Source organism: Pseudochaenichthys georgianus, chromosome 17 (assembly GCF_902827115.2).
Source record: "Pseudochaenichthys georgianus chromosome 17, fPseGeo1.2, whole genome shotgun sequence".
Taxonomy (NCBI): domain Eukaryota; kingdom Metazoa; phylum Chordata; class Actinopteri; order Perciformes; family Channichthyidae; genus Pseudochaenichthys; species Pseudochaenichthys georgianus.
In genome coordinates, this window is record NC_047519.1 from 41024145 (window position 1) to 41043390 (window position 19246).

At 39.5% G+C, this 19246-nt stretch overlaps 1 protein-coding gene across 1 annotated transcript in view; it reads right to left on the minus strand.

Moving 5' to 3' along the window:
• Positions 1 to 19246, minus strand: part of LOC117462783 (vasoactive intestinal polypeptide receptor 2-like) — a 77279-nt gene that overhangs the window by 23931 nt on the left and 34102 nt on the right. Inside the window, exons 3-6 of the mRNA XM_034105101.2 lie at positions 14291 to 14404; positions 10563 to 10654; positions 2244 to 2341; positions 25 to 157 (exon numbers count right to left, since the gene is read on the minus strand). Of these exons, the coding sequence (XP_033960992.1) occupies positions 25 to 157; positions 2244 to 2341; positions 10563 to 10654; positions 14291 to 14404 (437 nt within the window). The remainder of the gene's footprint in view (positions 1 to 24; positions 158 to 2243; positions 2342 to 10562; positions 10655 to 14290; positions 14405 to 19246) is intronic.

Genomic DNA, 19246 nt, shown 5'->3' on the forward strand with positions numbered 1-19246 from the left:
AGGATGTGTGCACTCTCCTCTCACCAGTGACGGCTGGCTGGAGCACTGAGAGCTTCTGTTGAAGAGGATGTCGTCCTTCACCAACACGGCCACAGCTCTCAGGATGAAGGAGAGGAAGAGGTTGAGGTGGATGTAGTTCCTGGTGCAGTGGAGCTTCCTGCACAGAAACACAGATCCTTTACTGTTGGAAAATACTGAATGTACTCTTCCAATATCAGAGTACACATGATAACAAAGGTATCCCAACTGTAGCTGTGAACATGACAGGATGTGTGATGACCTAGAAGAGCATCAGGACTGTTTGAGGCAGATGATAGCTATGTGATTAACATGATGACTCAGCCTCTATGGAGAGAGACATCAAGCATGCTCATTTCTGACGTGGAGCTAATCTGAAGTAAACATTGAATACTGCTTTCTATTCCTCCATCTTGTGACTGTGTGACTCCCTCTCTTTGATATCAGCATGTGAAGGACACGGCTCAGGAACTAGCTGATGCTCTGTATGTGATGACTCCTTCCTTTCTGGAGAGGATCCCAGATACATGGATCCTGAGGTTGAAGCTCAAGCCGGGGACCAGGGACATTTTTCTAACACTATTGGACTTAAATTCTTGAGTACACATAAGAGGGCTGAATCTGTACAAGTACACAAGTATAAGACTCAATGTACTTAAAGCACTACTCTGTATGCAACATATCTCTTTACACTGTATTATTTAAATGTCATTGTCATTATACTGCCCTGTTTTTATCACTCACAAACACATATAAGAACATTTTAATGTGGTAGTTTGTAGACACAGTTTAGATCAGGGGTGTCAAACTCAAGGCCCGGGGGCCAAATCCGGCCCGCGACTTCATTTCATGTGGCCCCGCAAGAGCTTGCAAAGAATATAATACGTTTATTATACGGTTACGTTCCGCTTTACAGAAGCAGGTTGCCCATAAACTACATGTCCCACAATGCATCTCGTTTTGTGACATGCGCACTGAAGAGACTTCTGCTTTCAGACGTAGTTAATTACTAAGTTATTATCCTATCCGATACTAATCCACTTCAGAGGTAATGATGTAATATAATATATTATTTTATATATATATATTATATATTTATATAGTTTTAACCGGCCCTTTGAGAGCAACCTTAATGCTAATGTAGATGAAATTGCGTTTGACCACCCTGGTTTAGATGCTTCCTAAAATACGACGTCATTTCATATATCATATGTTTGTGTAACTATTAGCATTACTTTAAATTAGCTTTCGTTCAGGAATTACTTGTAAACAACTAGTATATGGGTTTAGATTAAGGCTTTATATTTAGATGCGGAATTACACACATCGAGTCTGAAAATGTATATCACTGCTCATTAACATAAAAAACTCCTTACGTGTTGACATACATTAGCTCTCAATATATTTTGGACATGTCTCTCGATTATAAAGTACTTTTACAGATATGTAATTCATGCACGTTTGCTTTGTTAAAATCAAAAGGCTTCACTGCAGCGGCTTCTTAAAACTAACAGCAAAGTAAAAGTAAAGAGAAGCCCCATCAATATCATTTAAATTAACAAACTGAAAACAACTAAATCCAATTAAGCTGTGAACTGAGAGGCCATCACACACAAACACACTGTTGACAATTAGTGATAAATCTGCGAAATGGAGACGTGGATAATTGGCGGCATTGTTGTTGATTTAAAATCCAATTAAACTGACGGCTTTTCTTCAGACACATGAAGAAAGAGAGTCCTAAAAGATGAGCTTTAAATTAAAAACAGCCTCTCTTCTTTAGTAATTAATCAGTTCAGTTATGTATCTCTACTTCTGCTGTTTTGCATTTTTTGATGTGTACATCAATAAGGTGTATTTCTTGTAATATAATTTGTAACATGTTATTGTTTTGCTATGAAATTAAGCAATCAAAAGTACTATAATGACATTATGAGGAGGAATAATATGCCCTTTTATACTTCACTGTCTTCCAATTAGCTTAAATCAAACTTTAAATAAGTTGGTGTTTTTATATTATATTATAACGCAACTTAATTTATTTTGAATGTAATATTTTTACATTTTATTCGGGCTTTTGTGTATTATTATTATTACTCGTTTCAAGACTTTTACATCATTTTCCTCACATAAAAACAATAAGGCATGTTTCTTTGTATTTTCGACCAAACCAAGTCAATAAATAAAATGAAAAAAAAAGAATACAGAAAATGTATTAATATTACCGGAACAGACAGAGAATGGCGCTCCCGGTGGTGAGAGCGATTAATGACAGGCTGTGACCCATGGTGTACAACGTCTTCACGACCACGTAAAACACCAACTGCAGAGACAGAGAGAAACAAAGAGGTTAGTATTGATTATATCACAGCTTGGTTAAATACTGGATTCTGATTGGTCAATCTGGAAATTCAGCAGTGTGTTATTTCTCAATAGCAGACCGCTGCTCTGAATGAGGGACTATTTGCAGTCATATCAATCCACCGAAAGGAGTCCCGTCATTGTAACAATATGGTATTTGTGGAATGAATGACTGACATGCGCACGTTATCCCTGGATATGTGGATGTGAAACCCTGTCTCCTAAAATCAACTTTAAATATGATATAGTTTCTGGTAATTTGTAATCAAACACTTTGTTTGAGGGCTGAGGAAGCACTTTCTAATGAGCTCCGATTAGATTCAATAACTTGCAACCCAAAATAACAGCAGATTAAATTAGGTTATATTCCCACTGCTTGCTGCTTGTGTGGTGAACTCAGTTTAAACAATACTTCAAACGAGTGCATAATTTAACATTTAACTCTTGATGTATGCTTGTATGGCAGAGTTTCAGTTTATTAACAAAACACATTTGCATTTCTGTTGATCTTCTCATGTGCAATAATCTTTTAAGAAAATGTTAAAGCTCGCACAGCGTCACACTGTCCCGAAATTGACACCAGATGGACACACGATAAAGGAAATGTTCAAATTCGGCTCTGATCGTAGCAACATTGGGCCACTTGCGAGGGCATTGTAAGCCATCGTCTGACCGCCGGTGGAGTTTCTCAGGCTCCAGCAGCAACTTCGTGAGCGGTGGCAAAATCTTTGGCATGCCAAAAAATTGCCGAAAGATCTTGTGTTGAATTCGTGTGTCCATTTTGCCCTTCGTAAGGCCATCGTGAGGGCATTTTGTCAAATCATGTCATCTTCGTCTTTACTTCGTGTGATCATCAGTGCCATCTCACGAAGACAAAACGAAGGAAACAAGATGCTGCCCGATTGGCAACACAACTACGTGAAGCCCTCGCAATGCCGTCGTGTAGCCATGGTATTGTAGTACAATCTGTGTTCTGTGAAACTGAAAAGGATATTACATTGTTTTTGTTACTTTCGTTGCAGTTTTATGTCTTAAATGTAATTTAGGTTAGCTTCCTGTTTAATTTAGATGCTTTTATTTTGAAGGCGAGTTTACGCTGTTGACAGGAAGTTGTTGTTGCTTTGGAAACATCATGACGGAGTGTGTGGTTCGGGTGCCATCGTGTGGCCTTCTGTAGGAATCGTACTTGCTTCGGCTGTTGCTTGGCTGTTGACCAAGTTCGGGGCCATCTTCGTGCGAAATTCACAATTCCATATTCGTGTCTTCATCTGGTGTCAATTTCGGGACAGTGTGACGCGGGATTAAACGGTTCTGTCGGCTGCTTCTGGATACATTTCACCCTCTTTTTATTATTTTTTTTATTTAATTTTTTTACAACAGAGAAAAAACATCAGTTATGGCATACAGACGCACATTCAACACGGTCCATTCATTGTTCCATTTCATTTCCTAAAACGTGTGACTTGCCATTAATAATATTGTGCTGTCTGATTCCTTCTGGTCCTCTGATGTAAATGGCTGCACATCTCATGGGAGCGTGGTGTTTTTTTTTAATAAAATAAACAGACATTGCTCCAAATAACAGAACATATAACAACACATGTAACAACAAAACGTAACGGGGGGGGGGATGCAAGGATGACTTCCTAAGACAGCTGATTGTGACATACATAGGACATTTCATACACAATACATTATACATTACACAGGAGATGCCATATTGACAGGGTCAGATAGGAGGGCTGCGGACAGTGAACCGCAATCCTCCCATCTCCCTTCAAAATCCCCCCGCAGAGAAGCTACACGCTCCATGTTCAGTAGGTCCAGATACTCCCTCAGCCATGAGTCCCTAAAGCAGGCTGGTTTACGTTCCTTCCAGTTTAGTAGGATGAGTCTTTTTGTGGCTAAACAGCCCAATGTTCAGAGCCGATCGGCAGTCCTTGCAACATTGCCATCTGGCTGGAGACCCAGTAGGCATGCAATGGGACATGTAGGGAAATTAACTTTTAAAGATTCAGACATTAAGGATATTACTTCTGACCAACGTTTTTTTACCGCTGGGCATTCCCAAAGTAGGTGCAACAGTGTACCTCGCTTGCCACATTCATGCCAGCATAAGTCTCTGTGTTTATTGTCCATCTTGGATTTTGTAACAGGGGTGATGTAAGCTCTATTGAGAATTTTGAACTGTACGATCCTGAATCTTACACATTTAGAAGAGAACATAGCTGACCTCCAAATGGAGTTCCATTGCAAAGCAGACGGAGAGATATTCAAGGCATGCTCCCAGGATAGTTGGACAGGAGAATAGGTATTCGGGGCAGCCCTAGATAATCATTTATAAATGTTAGAGACCACACCGGATGATATGATTGCTTTCTTGAGGCGCTGGTCCTCTTCCACACATGAAGCAGGCATGGCTCGCTCCTTACATTTTGAACTAATAATAGATGCTAGTTGTGCATATGATAGAAAAGATGAGTCTGAGAGACCATACTGATGTTTGAGTTGTTGAAATGGAAGGGCTTGGTCTCTATATATCTGTCTAATTGTAGTAATACCGGCCCTCTGCCAGATGTTATTACTTAAGGTGCCTCCTCCTGCAGAAAGACAGGGGTTGCTCCAGATGGGGCAAGATGGTAAAGAGAGCGCCTCTATGTTGAGTCTCCTGTGCAGTTTCTTTACAATAGAGCATGAAAAGCGGAGGATGGTATTATCCATTGAGGGTGGTGGTTTTGGGCAGTACCACATTGAGGCCAGAGATATGTTTTGATTTACAGACATGATGGATTGCTCCAGCCATTGCCCACTGCCTACAGAGCGGCACTTTGGTACGCCCACGATAACGGATACTTTGCGTTGAAGGACAGATAATACTGGAATACATCCGGGACTCCCAAACCTCCCATTGATCTTGGAATGATCAACTTAGTAGGTGCGATTCTGGGTTTTTTATTATTCCAAAGGAACTGAGTGAAGAGGGATTTGATATCTTTAAACAATTTTAGTGGGAATTCAAGAGGGATAGAGATAATATGAGAAAGGTTTCTGCTCTTTTTAAACGTCAGTAAACACGCTAAAAACAAAAAGGGAAATGTATGTTCGTTGATGTTCCTTAAAAGTATGACAATGCTTTAATTTAAGGTGACCTTATCAGTCGGACAGTTTTGTCATTTCTCTTTCTCTTGTCTGAATTATAAATATATATTAAGTGTTTTTTTCTTTGTCCGGCAAAACACTTAAGCTGAAGGTGAACCACTTTGAATGTTTCTTAATATATAGTCCACAATGTTGGAGGTGAATTGAAGAACTGAATAAATCTTCACTGTGACGATATGCTATTATATTTATCGATAAAACCCTTAAGAAACCAATTAATTAACTCGACTTCAAAATGTCTTTCAGATCTTTGGAAGTGTTTCCTTGTACGATGTGAGGGTCTAAGGACAGAGGGTCTAAGGATAGAGGGTCTAAGGACAGAGGGTCTAAGGACAGAGGGTCTAAGGACAGAGGGTCTAAGGACAGAGGGTCTAGGATAGAGGGTCTAAGGACAGAGGGTCTAAGGACAGAGGGTCTAAGGACAGAGGGTCTAAGGACAGAGGGTCTAGGATAGAGGGTCTAAGGACAGAGGGTCTAAGGACAGAGGCTGTCGTTTTTCTCATACTGATATTCTGAACAATCTGTGCTGTTGTATTTGCTGTAAAGTGTCTCGACTGTAGGCTATTTTTATTATATACAGCACTTTGGCTCCACCAAACATCGTTTATAAATGTGCTATATAAATAAAACTTGATTTGATTTGATTAAAAAATGACGATGACTTGAAACTTAATAATGTTAAAAACAGACCAATCTGAAGTAATCCTCCAGCACAACTGTAAGGACTCTTTTATCGTTATCTTTGATCAGGAAATGTTTTTAACTACCACTGTAACCAATTGCTTCCGTAACATCGCAGAAATCAGGCCCATACTGACGAAACATGTTGTAGGAAAGCTAGTCCATGCCTTTGTTACTTAGAGACTGGATAATGCAAATTCCTTATTATTGGGCTGTACTAAAATGCTGCAGCATGGCTAGCTTAAAATGCAGAATACAAGCCCTTAATGGAGAGGCACCATAATACCGAAAGTAGTCAATGGGTTGCGGTCGAATTGTCAGTTTAGCGTAGGAAGGTTCCTAATGGAGTGAAATGACCCAGAAGTAACAAAGTACCAGCCATGTTAGAATTCTCCAAATGATAGGAAAAGGAACTTCAATACTTCCTTGATCGCCCCCTTTAGCTTAGGAAACACTGGACCTTCATTTAAGAAAGGAAAGGAGAAAATGCTGTCCCAGAATACCTTGCGGCCGCAACAATGGTTTACTTTTTGTACTTCCATGGCAGAGTTTTTAATTGTTCCTAGAGTCTCTAAAAGTACAATGGGAGCCAAAGCATTTTGCTATCAAGCTCCTTTTCTGTGGAACCAGTTTGTAGTTTGAGTTCAGGAGGAACCATCCCATAGTTTTTTATTTAGTAGGCTTCAGACTTTCCTTTTAAATAAAGCTTATAGTTAGGGCACCTTGAACCAGCCCCTAGTTATGCTGCTATATATATATATTTCAACATGCATATTTTCAACTTTTTAAACGCTATTTTATTTCAATTTGAGATGTTTACATTTTGAATTGTTTATTTTGAGTCTTTCAATTTCTCTAATGTACAATGCCTTGTCTTTGTAGGCTGCTGCAACGCAAACATTTCCCAAATCGGGATCAATAAAGCACTTCTTATCGTTATCTTATCTGTTCGAGTGTTGGGGAGCTTTTATGAGCGAGAGCTGCTCGGACAGAAACAGATGAAGAAGAGAATGAGAATGAACAGAGAGGGCGACACAGTTTAACGAGAACAATGAGGGATTCATTATAAACCCAGAAGTGACCCGATCTGAACCCGAGCGGTGAGAAAGGAGCAGCAATTATCACGCCCGGGCCAAACAAGGACAAGCGTTCTTCTCACCAAAATCTGTGTTCTGCAAAACACTTTACATAAAACATGTCAGCTGAGAGAATGCCAACTTGACCTTCACACTATATGAAATATGCATCAGGCTCCGTAATGATGCTGAATTATTAATTCAATAAGGAAAGGTGTTTGCTGTGAGGGGAGAGGTCACCATGCTCATTAGCTAAGAAGAAGCATGTCTGGAAAGGACAAAAGGGATGTTGGTTGTTTTTGCATAATAAAACGCATCTGTTACAGAAGGTAGCTTTGTCTGATTGTAGTTCCGTCTTATCTAAAACATGTATACATCCATAAGTCGCAATGAGCTTGACTCCAACACAAACACGTCTCAGGAAAGTTTGGTTGACGCTTTGCTTAAACAAAAAGGTACGGTATGAATACAGACACATATTTTCAAAGGTCGAAAAACGATATTGCTCCGTGATTCTTTACTCTGCATTACTCTAATTACCCGCAGCTATGACGTAAATGTTACGACGTTTAAATCAATGATATAATAATTAGAGCCGGGACTCGATTAAAAAAAAAAATCTAATTAATTCGAGGCTTTGTAATTAATTAATCGAAATTAATCGCATTTTTAATCAAATATACATATTTGACCTGAGAACAGTGAGAAGCCATTTTCACATGGATTTGACTCCAGGTGGTCTGCAGTCGAGTGCAGTCCAGTGAGCCAGGGAGCTGGTTATTCTCTCAGACGTGGACTCACTGATCCTGGCCCTGAACCCAGTCATCTGGTTGAGTGTGGGTTGGGTCAGGGTGTGGTTCCTTGCACTCGGAGTCGGGCTAACGTCCACACGCTAGCTGCTACACGCTAGCTGCTACATGCTTTGCATTTAGGTGATACTTTAGGCTCGATGAGCTGCGGTGATATGCAAATTCCTTTTTGGATAATTTGCACACAGCCGTGCTCTTATCGACGCTTCCACTCGTCCGTTTTTTAAAACAAGATGTCCCATCCACGGGGCCGACCAAAGCGGTCTCATCAGCTTGTTCGTTCATGTTTGACTATTGTTCACCGTGGTTTGTTGTTGTTTGAAGTCCCATGCTGAAGTCATGAACGTCAGTTGGTGCTCCAGTATAATCGGTACGCCTGAAACTCATCCAGTGAGAAACGTTCCGCTGTGCAAAAATAAGTGCGATTAAAGTGCGTTAACTTTTTTAACGCAATCTTAATTTTAATTAACGCGTTAAAGTCCCGGCCCTAATTATATATATATATATACTATATGAAATTATACATTTTAACATATGGAAACAGTAATGGAAAGTAACAACTTTGTGTCATTGATCAACGTGTCCCTGCTGCTGTGCATATTGACTGTTCACTGTGTTAATTAACAGCCCTCGCTGCAGGCTTCATCCATTACACGCCACTAATCCTCTGTGTTCTGTTGCAGCTTATTTTCCTGCTGCTGTTCATTAGCATTCAGAATCAATCAACATCAGTTGAGTACAAGCACCTCAAATGCACTAAAGTATAGGACTTTTCAAGACTGCTGATGACGTTTATCCAACCTCGCAAAGTGAAGAAAAGGTAACTTAACGTACAGGTTTTATTCTATTTGTATGACCTTTAAACCAGGGATGTATTACGAGAAAATGAAGCCAAGATGGGAACTGCAGATTTCAAAAGTATCCGGATCATCTTGAGATTTGCATTTTCCGTAAGGCCCGTCTCCAATCTGCTTCCATTTCACTACCACGACAATTTGCTTGAACTTTCTTTAAAGGTCACCTATTGTGCAAAATCCACTTCCTCATGTCTCTTCTACATCAACATGTGTCCCCTCTTCCTCATGTCTCTTCTACATCAACATGTGTCCCCTCTTCCTCATGTCTCTTCTACATCATCATGTGTCCCCTCTTCTCCATGTCTCTTCTACATCAACATGTGTCCCCTCTTCTGCATGTCTCTTCTACATCAACATGTGTCCCCTCTTCTTCATGTCTCTTCTACATCAACATGTGTCCCCTCTTCTTCATTTCTCTTCTACATCAACCTGTGTCCCCTCTTCTCCATGTCTCTTCTACATCAACATGTGTCCCCTCTTCTTCATGTCTCTTCTACATCAACATGTGTCCCCTCTTCTTCATGTCTCTTCTACATCATCATGTGTCCCCTCTTCTCCATGTCTCTTCTTCATCAACATGTGTCCCCTCTTCTTCATGTCTCTTCTACATCAACATGTGTCCCCTCTTCTTCATGTCTCTTCTACATCAACATGTGTCCCCTCTTCTTCATGTCTCTTCTTCATCAACATGTGTCCCCTCTTCTCCATGTCTCTTCTACATCAACATGTGTCCCCTCTTCTCCATGTCTCCTCTACATCAACATGTGTCCCCTCTGTAACAGACAGAGAATCAGCACTTTGGAAACAGGGCTGAAACAGAGGGGATTATGGGTAATGCTGCAATGATCTGTTTGGTGTTTCAGCCAATCAGAGACAGGCTCTGGATATATCTGAGATTCCTCCTTTGAACAGAAATGACCTTTTCTTATAAACTACAATGGCCCCAATATTGAACTGAAAGAGAATTGATAGGTTGTTTTTCTTTTCTTTTTTAAATGTATGCTATCAATAAAGGCGAATTGCCAAATTCTTATACTATATTTATACTTTTTAATTGCACTGTTAAAATGCGGAAATATATTCATTCTCAGCTTGGGCGCCTGACATCGCTTTCACTCACAGCGGCACAAACACGAACGTCACGCTTCCCTTCGCTTCACACACACCTGAAAACAAAATGCCGAAGACTTCAGCTGTGTGGGACCACTTTAAATTGGACGATGTAGCTAGTAGCTTAGCTTAGCTGTTGTCCAGTTGCCATGCTGCTTTATCCGCCGTTTAAACAGTGACATACGTGTTGAAGCACACGCCGAATATCCGAATATTTGCTGCTGATTACTACCAAATATCCGGAGCCCGAAAAATGGTATTCGGGGCAGGCCTATAGTTTAGATTAAGGCTTTATATGTAGTAAGTAGATGCGGAATTACACACATCTAGTCGGAAAATGTATATCGCTGCTCATTAAAAGAACAACAGTATAATAGGGGACCTTTAAATCTTGTCCTTCTTCCTTTGAACATAAATGACCTTTTCTTATAACCTACATCATGGCCCCAATGTTGAACTGAAAGAGAATTGATAAGTTGTTTCTGATGTACCTTGTCCTGGCTGGTGTCCGACCCACACACACTATAGATGTTCGGGAAGACCTCCGACCATCCTGCAGACGTGCAGTTCCTGCTGATGTTACCTGGGAGAGACAGAAAGACAAGTATCATTAAAAAGCTTATGTGACTCTTTCTTAATATTGGAAACAGTTAATGAAGACCATGTTATGTTATCAACAGCTGAAGGATCTGATGATTGCCGTTATTTCATTTTGTCCAGCAACAGAAATAAAGGGCGTAGAACAAGTCCTGGCCAACCAAATGGGATTTAAAAAAGGTTTAAAAAAGAATCAATGCCTCTTATTTTTGGAATCGCTATATGATACAAAATCGCCCTAGTTGCCAGTATATCTGACAGGCAGATGTTGTCTCTGTTTGACACTTGCACGACTGTCCGATAATGAAATTACGCATTGGATTACGTTTTTTTATCTCCTGAAATCTTTGTGCAATAACACCCCTCAGATATTTAGATTGTTAGGCGTGTATAAAGTATCATAGCATAACATAGGCCACTTCTTGGTAAAGTGAAGCTCAGTGTCACATCAGTGCCCCTTCCCGAGGGACTTCTCCTGGGCGTCCCAATAGCAAACTGCAGTGCACAGAAAGTTCATCTCTCTTGGAAATTCCCAGAATGCATTGGAAAAAAGCACGGAGCATTTGTTGCCCACTGAGTGTAAATAACGATGACACACTTCCTTCTGCGTCAGTTCACTCCCAACAAACCCTCTGCCCAGCTGAAGCTCAGATGGCTTGTTTATTGGCTGATGGTGGTTTGCATGTGTGAAGTGAATGTAATACTGTTGTTTAAAGAGTGGTGCAGTGATGACGTGTTTTCTATAGAAAGATAGCAATGAAAAGGGTCCCTCAATTTCTCCATTGGATTTTGGTAAATTGAAGACAATACGGTTTTTGGCAAACCAACGTTTATTATACTTTTTTGTTTAGCAGGATAATCTCCACATATTAACACCACTTTATGATGTATAAGTATAAGTCATAAGTAAAAAGCTAATGTTGGGGTATAAAGGAACTACATCACGGTCACATGACTTCACGTCACCATCGCTAAGCTAAAGGCGGCTAATGTTGGGCTATAAAGGAACTACAGCACGGTCACATGACTTCACGTCACCACCGCTAAGCTAAAGGCGGCTAATGTTGGGCTATAAAGGAACTACAGCACAGGCACATGACTTCACATCACCACCGCTAAGCTAAAGGCGGCTAATGTTGGGCTATAAAGGAACTACAGCACGGTCACATGACTTCACGTCACCACCGCTAAGCTAAAGGAGGCTAATGTTGGGCTATAAAGGAACTACAGCACGGTCACATGACTTCACGTCACCACCGCTAAGCTAAAGGTGGCTAATGTTGGGCTATAAAGGAACTACAGCACGGTCACATGACTTCACGTCACCACCGCTAAGCTAAAGGAGGCTAATGTTGGGCTATAAAGGAACTACAGCACGGTCACATGACTTCACGTCACCACCGCTAAGCTAAAGGAGGCTAATGTTGGGCTATAAAGGAACTACAGCATGGTCACATGACTTCACGTCACCACCGCTAAGCTAAAGGAGGCTAATGTTGGGCTATAAAGGAACTACAGCACGGTCACATGACTTCACGTCACCACCGCTAAGCTAAAGGAGGCTAATGTTGGGCTATAAAGGAACTACAGCACGGTCACATGACTTCACCTCACCACCGCTAAGGAGGAATTTAGAAGTATTTTTTTAAAGCTGCAAATTTGTATTTTGCTGTAAGAAGGTTCAAAGAAAGCTACTGAATAGAGCAGCATTGTAGTACCATTCGTAAAATCTGAAATGTAATAAGGCTATGGTATGGCTATGGGGTTCAATTAGGCTTTCTTGTCATGAGCACAATAGCTAGAGCGTTGATGTGGCAATGAAAAACTGACGACCTGAGCTCCCCCAACAGTGCTGCATTAACCTGTACTTAAAAAAAGTGTTGTTACGAAGCCTGATGTGACTCGTAGTAGAAAGCTTTTTTAATTTGGGTCAAAAGACGTCACCCCAGAATACATTCAACCAGTTAAATAGTTTATGCTGTGACCAAAACATTTTCTCCAGCTCCCAAAGATTGTTATGCTCAAAAATAGATGAACCCTCTGAGTCGTATTGTCCTTTTTGGTTTTTATCTTCAGAGGGTAGTAGAACCAGATATACTTTTCAAGTAGTTCATCTTTGGAACTGATTATTTGACCAGAAGAGTTTCCCGCCTTAGAAATCAAGCGACATTTAACTTAAAAAACCTATACTTGTCAAAAAATAACTTTTTCTGTACGCCACCCATCGACAGGAAGAAACCATGCATTATTAATACGAGGTAAAAACGAAATAATAAGTTTTCTTTGGTTTTAGTTAACGTTGTTGTTAATGTTGATTGCTGAGTTAGAGACAACTTTAAAATGTACTTATCAAGAAAACAAACAAAGCTTATTTGTGCCACATGGTGTTTTTCTCTATTTAATTAGCTTTTCTTGTTTTCTCAGCACTTCTCAGATTCCTACAGATGCTTCATGTGTGTTACGTGCCGTAGTGTGTGTGTGGTCGTGTGTGTGTGTGTGTGTGTGTGTGTGTGTGTGTGTGTGTTTTCCTCTCTCTCCCTCTGATTGTCCCCAGGTGCAGCCTCTCCCCAGGTGCTCCTAATTAGCAATCACGGCTTCCATATAGGACCGGAGGAGGACGGCAGTGAGGCCCTTCTTTCTCTCCTTCTCGTCTGGCTGCATGTGTGCAGCCTGCCTCTGTGTGAGACCCAGCCTAGTTGTGTGCTGTTTATTGTACGCTGGTGTTGTAATTTGGCTGGTGAGCCGCCTTAATATGTTCTTATTAAAACCTCACTTAAACTTTCAGCATTGAGTTTCCTCTCCTTTTTCTCTCGTCCAGCTATCTTTTGTGTCGCTACTTCCCTTGGTACCCCTAGATCTACAAGGGAACGTAACAATGTGTATCTTACATAACAAGTCTTTACAACATGTTCTGTGAAATGCAGTAACTTTAGGGGGGTTTGGATCACAGACCGTGGAGCATCAGAGGGAGGAACGAGCCGCCGGCTGCTTACATAACGTTTAGTCATCAATGTAAATCAGATCGAGAACTCTAGAGAAATCAACGAGGCCATCTGGTCGGTGGCTGGAAAGAAATGTGATGCATTCAGGAGGGAATCCAATGCACACGTGCACACAGACTACTGCTCTAAGGGGAATAACGTGAGGTGCGACAGTTTTAATATTAAACCTAAATATTGACTCGCTGTAACTCGTTTGAGAAAATGACAATTTCTCTCACTTGATTTATTAGCTAAGCAAACATTTCCCTGTTGAGTTTATGGTCTCAATCTCTAGTTTTACGTTTTAAAATAAAACATGATCGACGTGTCTGAATTTCTTGTAGTCTTTGTATGAAATTGACCCCAAGTTATTTCTACTGTATATTTTATACTTTTATGAGATGTTTAAATTCTAGTATTCTTTTTTTCTCTTTAATTTCTACTTATGTGCAATGCCTTGTTTTGTTGTTGTTTATGCTCCTGCAACGCAAACATTTCCCAATTTGGGATCAATAAAGTACATCTTATCTCATCTGTGCTTGGACTTTGCTTTTGCCTACTCCTGTTTTAAAAAGCAATATAAAAAACAAATAGATAAATGCCAAGGCCATAATAACTGAATGAAATTAATAATATCTTACCATTTCTGCCGAATACAGTCTTGAGGACTCGAGGACACGGGATGGTGAAGGTCTGTCCAACCTCAGTTCTCTCCCAGCATGCAATGCTGTCCCACCCTCCTTTGCATCCCGGGCCTGTCAGAAAAACAGGGATTTAAGAGTACATTTTCTCACAGAAACGTATATTTTAGAGACCGCCCTCTTTCGAAATTCATTTATTCTAAACAGAGGTGGGAAATAGTGGAGTACAAATACTATGTTATTGTTCTTAAGTACATTTTTCTGGTATCAGTACTTTACTCCACTACTTATTTTTCTGACGACTTTTTACTTTGACTTCTTACATGTTGAACTCAAATACCTGTACTTTCTACTTCTTACATGTTGAACTCAAATACCTGTACTTTCTACTTCTTACATGTTGAACTCAAATACCTGTACTTTCTACTTCTTACATGTTGAACTCAAATACCTGTACTTTCTACTTCTTACATGTTGAACTCAAATACCTGTACTTTCTACTTCTTACATGTTGAACACAAATACCTGTACTTTCTACTTCTTACATGTTGAACTCAAATACCTGTACTTTCTACTTCTTACATGTTGAACTCAAATACCTGTACTTTCTACTTCTTACATGTTGAACTCAAATACCTGTACTTTCTACTTCTTACATGTTGAACTCAAATACCTGTACTTTCTACTTCTTACATGTTGAACTCAAATACCTGTACTTTCTACTTCTTACATGTTGAACTCAAATACCTGTACTTTCTACTTCTCTCATTTCCCAAACAGCTGGTTCCTTTAGTCTGAATGTGTGTTTGGGGCGTGATCATTATTCTGTAGAGTCATTGCGTGCCTATTGGTTGGAACACGATCCGTGTATCCATCACTTCCTGGTCTTCTCTAAAGAAGAGGGACCAATGGAAACGTTGTCATGTTGCCGTTGTTCAGCATGGAAACATTCATTAGCTAACAATGACATTATTGTTCTATTGATATAAAGGGAGGTCAGGTACTCTTTAAAGCAGCTGCTAGTTATGGTTACTTTTTACTGAAGTACACTTCAAAGCCTCTTTACTTTGACTTGAGTAAAGAAGTTTAGTCAGTACTTCTACTTTCACCAGAGTATTTTTAAACACGAGTATCTGTACTTCTACTTGAGTAAAGCATGTGTGTACTTTTGCCCTCTCTGGTTCTAAATGCCATCAGGGTGCAACTCAACTGTAAAAAGAAGGCGGATGTATAGAAGTCTATGAGAGATTTACCGTTTGTAAACAGTAGTAATATGAGTTGATGGTTGAAGTCTTCTTTGATACAGCACAATGTTAATTAATTAAATGATGTTGCCATTTAGAATAGACTATAAGGAATCGTAGCACACAAGGTCAACTCCACTGGCTGCAAAAAGAGTCAGATTGCATAGAAGTCTATGAGAAAAAAAAAATTCTCGTTAGATTTCCTCATTTTGAGTTGTCCTGATTAGTTTAATGTCTAATTGAAGTTTAGAAAATAGAAGAGTCAGATTGCATAGAAGTCTATGAGAAAAGGACAATTTCTCTCATTTGATTCATAAGCGAACATTTCCCTACTGAGTTTATGGTCTCAATCACTAGTTTTAGTTTAAAATAAATAAATAATCCATGATGTTCATTCTGTAAATTAAGGAAAAATAGTAAAATAGAGGATAAAGCGGCGTTTGTTTTTGGTCAAAACCCACACATTATATTGGCTGGTCGGTATATATAAATGTGTGTACTGTGAATGCAATGTATTTGTTATCAGAAATCACAACTTGTGAAGGTGTTTGGACATTTTTCGAAACTAAAAGAAGGCTGACCTATAATTGCAAGTGTTCAGAATCAGTACAAATATTAAGGAAATGATATTAATATACATTTAATTATTATTATAGGGTTGGTTATGTGTTTAGAAACCTCACAATATTACATCACAAATCCAGATGCTAACAACATCTGTTCATACCCAAAACATGTATTATTGTCCAGCTGCATCCTCATAAGAGACCAGAACAAAACTGCATAATAAAACGTTTGGAAAACACAAACCGCTTTTTTGCAACAATGACATTTTGACAGAAAACCAGCACCTGGAAGATCTCCCATTTAAAACAATTACACTCCTCATTAGGCATTTTGAATTTGCACAAAAGAAAAGCATATGCAGAGGGTTTGGACGCTATCATGGCACACGCACGAATGGAAGCAAAACTCTGCAGAATCAAAACACACAAACTGTCGCCCAAAATAGCTCCTCCAGCTCTTCAGAAGGAACACTAATGGGTGCGAAGCGCTGATGGCTAAATGAATAGTCCGCAGGGCTTTTTAGCGATAGATGAATGGAGACAGTGAGCCTGGTAAAATGTAACACTGAGGAAAAAGAGCCAGGCGGAGGCACCACACTGCGACGGAGAACATATTAATGCTATAAAATAAACATTTAGTGTCAAGTTGACGACAAAAAGAACAGCGTGATTAAAACAAATGATGGATTTGAGGTTACAAACCCGACTCCATATAATAATCTTATAGCCTTGAGCGAATTGTAAAAATAAAGGATTTTCCATTTTGTTTTATGTTGATGAGAAACTGCTGATAAATGTCATGTTGCGGTATTAAATACAAATGCTGAAACATTACGAAGGTATATTCATGAATCTTCCAGTCTATTTATCGACCTCACGATACATGCTATCGTGTCAAATATGCAAATCATCCAAATATGGCTAACACTTTATATTAAGGTACACAAATTAACCATCAACTAGTTGTTAGTGAACATGCATATTAGCAGTATATTGGCTCTTTATTAGTCAGTATAAAACACTTGTTAATGCCTTATTCGACATGACCACATATTCTTAGATACTAATACTAATACTTAACTTTGAGTTATTTAGACGCAATTAACACTTATAGTTTCATGTCTTGTTAGATAAGAAGAGATCATATTTTATGGGAGAATTACTATTCTTGTGGTTCTGCTGCCTGGGCCCATATTGAGCATATTAAGACTCATGTACAACAACTTCCTTACTCGCAACAAATCAGCACTGATTAGAGGGTTATTGAGGAAAAACTCTCAACTAATGGCTTACTACTTGTAGAATATGGTCATGTAGAATAAAGCATTAATAAGTGTTTTATAATGACTAATAAAGAGCCAATATACTGCTAATATGCATGTTAAATAACAACTACCGTAATTTTCGGACTATAAGCCGCACCTTTTTCCCCATTTTTCGACCCTGCGGTTTATATAACGGTGCGGCTAATCTATGGATTTTTACAGCTAGCGGCCACTAGGGGACCTCCTAATCTATGGATTTTACAGGTAAAATTAACCACCTTTAACTCTATGGGCGCTATGACCGGTCCGCGCCCCCCACCTTTAAGCGGCGGGCTCCAGCAGGAAAAGCTGGAGGCCGGAAAAGAGTGAGACAGGTAGCGCGCCAAAGTAAAAGAGGAACCGAGAGACAGAACGAGAGCAAGACAGACGGACAGAACGAGAGCGAGACAGTTTGTGCAAAGGAAGTTTTCATGCACAAACCCTCATTATGGAAAACAAACTGGTGGTCCCCGTACCACTGGTTGAAAACCACTGCTGTCGATCACTGCCGGTACGTGCGCTGGGAGCGCACCGTTTACATTTGAAAGTTGAAAAGTGTGTGTGTCTGAAACGCTATGTGATAGAGTACAGTTTACACAGCACAGTACATGTTCTGTAGCTACTATTGCACTAAATGGTAACACTTGAATACGTTGTGCAAATATGCAACTTGTTTGTTGAAATGTTAATAAATGGGAGCTTCCTCAAACAGCACGAACCCTTACATACGGTAATTAAACATTTAAACACCTGCGGCTTATAGTCCGGTGCGCCTTATAGTCCGAAAATTACGGTAGTTGATGGTGAATTTGTGTACCTTAATAAAAAGTTGAAAGCAAATGTAAGCCTGACTATTTCGGCATTATTGAAATAGAGATCAAACTTTAGATTTTAACAGGGATACATCTCAACCTTTACTTCTTTAAAACATGTTGTAATGCCTGTCCTGCGTGTATGTTTCGCTGTCTCTACCTGTCAGAGTAAGTATTTAAGACATTTTAACGTATACTTTGTTGTCCTGAAAGTTCAAATTAAATGTATTGTTATTATTATTCTTCCTCCAAAAGACAACACACTGCATACATCAGATTGACGCATTGAGTTTCCTCTTTAAAACCTCTTCTCTGTTGCCTCTTGCACCTTTTGAACGCCTTCATAATTTTAACCGTTTGAAACACATTCTGTTAAATATTCATCATATTTTGCTCCGTTTTCATTCAATTTATTTACAGATCTGTTTTATTTTTTGTTTGTTTGTTGACGTCTCAATTACCGTTTCTCGTCAACTTCAGCAAAGGTACGGCCAAAATGTAAGGAAGGGAAACCAAACAACAAGACGTTCATTTGAATTGACATTTGTATTTAAAGCGAAAGCAATATGTCGTTTCAGAACCTCATTAAATCGAGTGGTTTTGAGGCACAGATATTTTGTTTTACACAGAACCAAATTGGAAATGCAGTTTAGTTGAATCTGAATTGTGAGAATTAACACTAGAACCGCCAACGGGTACATTTTACCCGCAGCTGTTTCTTGATTGTATGTCACTTTTTTCAATAAAATATCCAAGTCTCCCAGTCGGTGACTTTTTTTTGACAAAATGACCAAAAAAATGGCCATTTATATCCATCAGCGCCAGCGGGTAATATTTACCTTTTAGAAAATGCAGTGATTCTCGCGCTATTGATCTTGCGAGTAAACATAAACATGATGTGTTGCTATAGCAACGCCTGTTGTTTACTGTGGTTTCTTATAGATAGAGAGATAGATAGATAGGTAAATAGAGATAGATAGATAGATAGATAGAGAGAGAGAGAGAGAGAGAGAGAGAGAGAGAGAGAGAG